This window comes from Rhagoletis pomonella, unplaced genomic scaffold (genome assembly GCF_013731165.1).
Source record: "Rhagoletis pomonella isolate Grant_MI unplaced genomic scaffold, Rhpom_1.0 Rhpom_scaffold_01130, whole genome shotgun sequence".
Classification (NCBI taxonomy): domain Eukaryota; kingdom Metazoa; phylum Arthropoda; class Insecta; order Diptera; family Tephritidae; genus Rhagoletis; species Rhagoletis pomonella.
The window spans coordinates 47238-49438 of NW_023459684.1; the positions used below are offsets into that span (position 1 = coordinate 47238).

General features: G+C 36.2%; 1 protein-coding gene across 1 annotated transcript in view; it reads right to left on the reverse strand.

The window, feature by feature from the left end:
- Window positions 1-1191: 1191 nt before the first annotated feature.
- Window positions 1192-2201, reverse strand: part of LOC118751966 — a 1768-nt gene continuing 758 nt past the window's right edge. Inside the window, exon 2 of the mRNA XM_036486792.1 lies at window positions 1192-1372. Within this exon, the coding sequence (XP_036342685.1) occupies window positions 1192-1372 (181 nt within the window). The remainder of the gene's footprint in view (window positions 1373-2201) is intronic.

Below are 2201 nucleotides of genomic sequence, written 5' to 3' on the forward strand. Positions count from 1 at the left end.
CAACTTTGCTCCAACGTGTTTAACAATTTATGTAAACAAATAACAAAATCCTCATAAGTGGGAAACAGAAAATTGCGCTACTAGACTCAGTAGCCGACAATCAGTAGCCACTAGCCATGCGTAATGCAAATTTTACTATATGGTTGCCCATCGGCTATCAGTCGCCATACATAATTGGGCCATTTCTTCTGCTAAGTAAAAATCGTTGATACTTATGGTAGGCGCTTATGGCGCTATTTTGTATGGCGACTGATAGCCGATGGTCAACCATTATGAATGGCAACTGGCTACTGCGTCTAGTAGCGCAATTTTCTGTTTCCCGCTTATGACGATTTTGTTATTTGTTTATATAAATTGTTAAACAAGTAAATTCGGATTTTTTCTGCGTTTTTCTGCAACTAGACTCCAGTTTCCATACACAATAGGGCTATTATACATATTTATTAAGTTCAGTGAGAGCATCATCATGATGCAATAATACAAGGTGGTATCAGTTGTCACAGCTCGATTTGACACTACCTTATCTCAGTAGAATGAGAAGAAAAACGGGAAGAGATGAATCCCCATATGGGGGAAAAATATAAAATTTCACATTTTCTCCTTAACAAAATATGCTTTTTTATAGTATATTCGTTATGATATGAAATAAAATAAGATAAAATACCTTTTAAGAAAACAAAGTGTGTATATTGAGAAAAAATAAAAAGCATTCTACTATATTAATGGGCAAAGAATAGTGAAAGAAGTAACACTGTTTCACGTAAGGTAGTCAATATGGCGGAATTAGAGCGAGAAGTTGCCAACTGATAACACCTTGAATTATTGCATCATGACTTCTCTTGGCGTTTGATAGGACATTCCTTTCGAGCGTATACACGGGCTATGGTCAGCCGTTTTTTGCAGGGTTGCTCACACATGTCATCTAGCTGGTGATGTACAAGTGAGTTTAGCGATGAAACTATTGGGAAAATATAGCGATAATTAGTAATTTTTCTGACCACTATTCTAACCTCTAAATAATTGATAAATTATTGAATAGTTGGCAGCGAAATATCCAAAAATACATGAAACCAAATTAAAAAATACAATTCGATTTATGTTATGTGTTTATTTTATTTGTAAAAATATATTGTCGAATATTAACTTAATTTCGCAAGCTTTTTCAGAGCCACTGAGCTCAGACAATTCTTCTTATTTTTCATCGGGGTCTGAATTTTCGTCGCTAAAAACGTATGCCTCAGCGCCGTTTGGTCTTTCTACCTCCATTCCTAGGTTCTGCTGGAGTCCCACGTTGGCGTTGCACTGTATTTCAGCACTATAGTCACTGACTCCATAGTCGGCATAAGCGCACTGGCCTAAAATAATTTCTTCTCTATCCACATAGCGTTAAAAAAGGTTTTTTTGCTCATTTTTATACCCGAGCGCACTTGTGCACAAGGGTATATTAATTTTGTTCACATAACGGTTGTTTGTAACAGCCAAAACGAATCGAGATAGATATAGACAAATGTATACATAAATGATCAGGATGAAAAAAGAAATCGATTAAGCCATGTCTGTCTGTCCGTCCGTCTGTCCGTCTGTCCGTCTGTCCGTCTGTCCGTCTGTCCGTCTGTCCGTGTACACGATAACTCGAGCAAAAATTGAGATATCTCAACGAAATTTGGTATGTAGGTTTCCCTTAATCCAAGGTAGGTTGGTATTGAAAATGGGCGAAATCGGACTTTAACCACGCCCACTTCCCATATAACGGTAATTTCCAGAAATACGAAAACTGCGATATTTTAGTAACTACTGAAGATAATTCACTCAAAATTGATATTTACAATAATTTTTAGACGAAAAATAAGAATATTATAAATTTTTGGAAAATGGGCGTAGCCACGCCCACTTATGGTTACATGTGTATATCTTGGTAACCGCTGCACCAATTTCTTCCAAACTTGGCACAGTTGTTGGCCTTCGCATAATATACCAAATGGCCGAAAATTTTTAAAATCGCTCAATAACCACGCCTACTTCCCATATAACGGTAATTTTCAGAAATACGAAAACTGCGATATTTTAGTAACTACTGGAGATTATTCACTCAAAATTGATATTTATAATAAGTTTTAGACGAAAAATAAGAATATTATAAATTTTTGGAAAATGGGCGTAGCCACGCCCACTTATGGTTACATGTGTATATCTTGGTAACC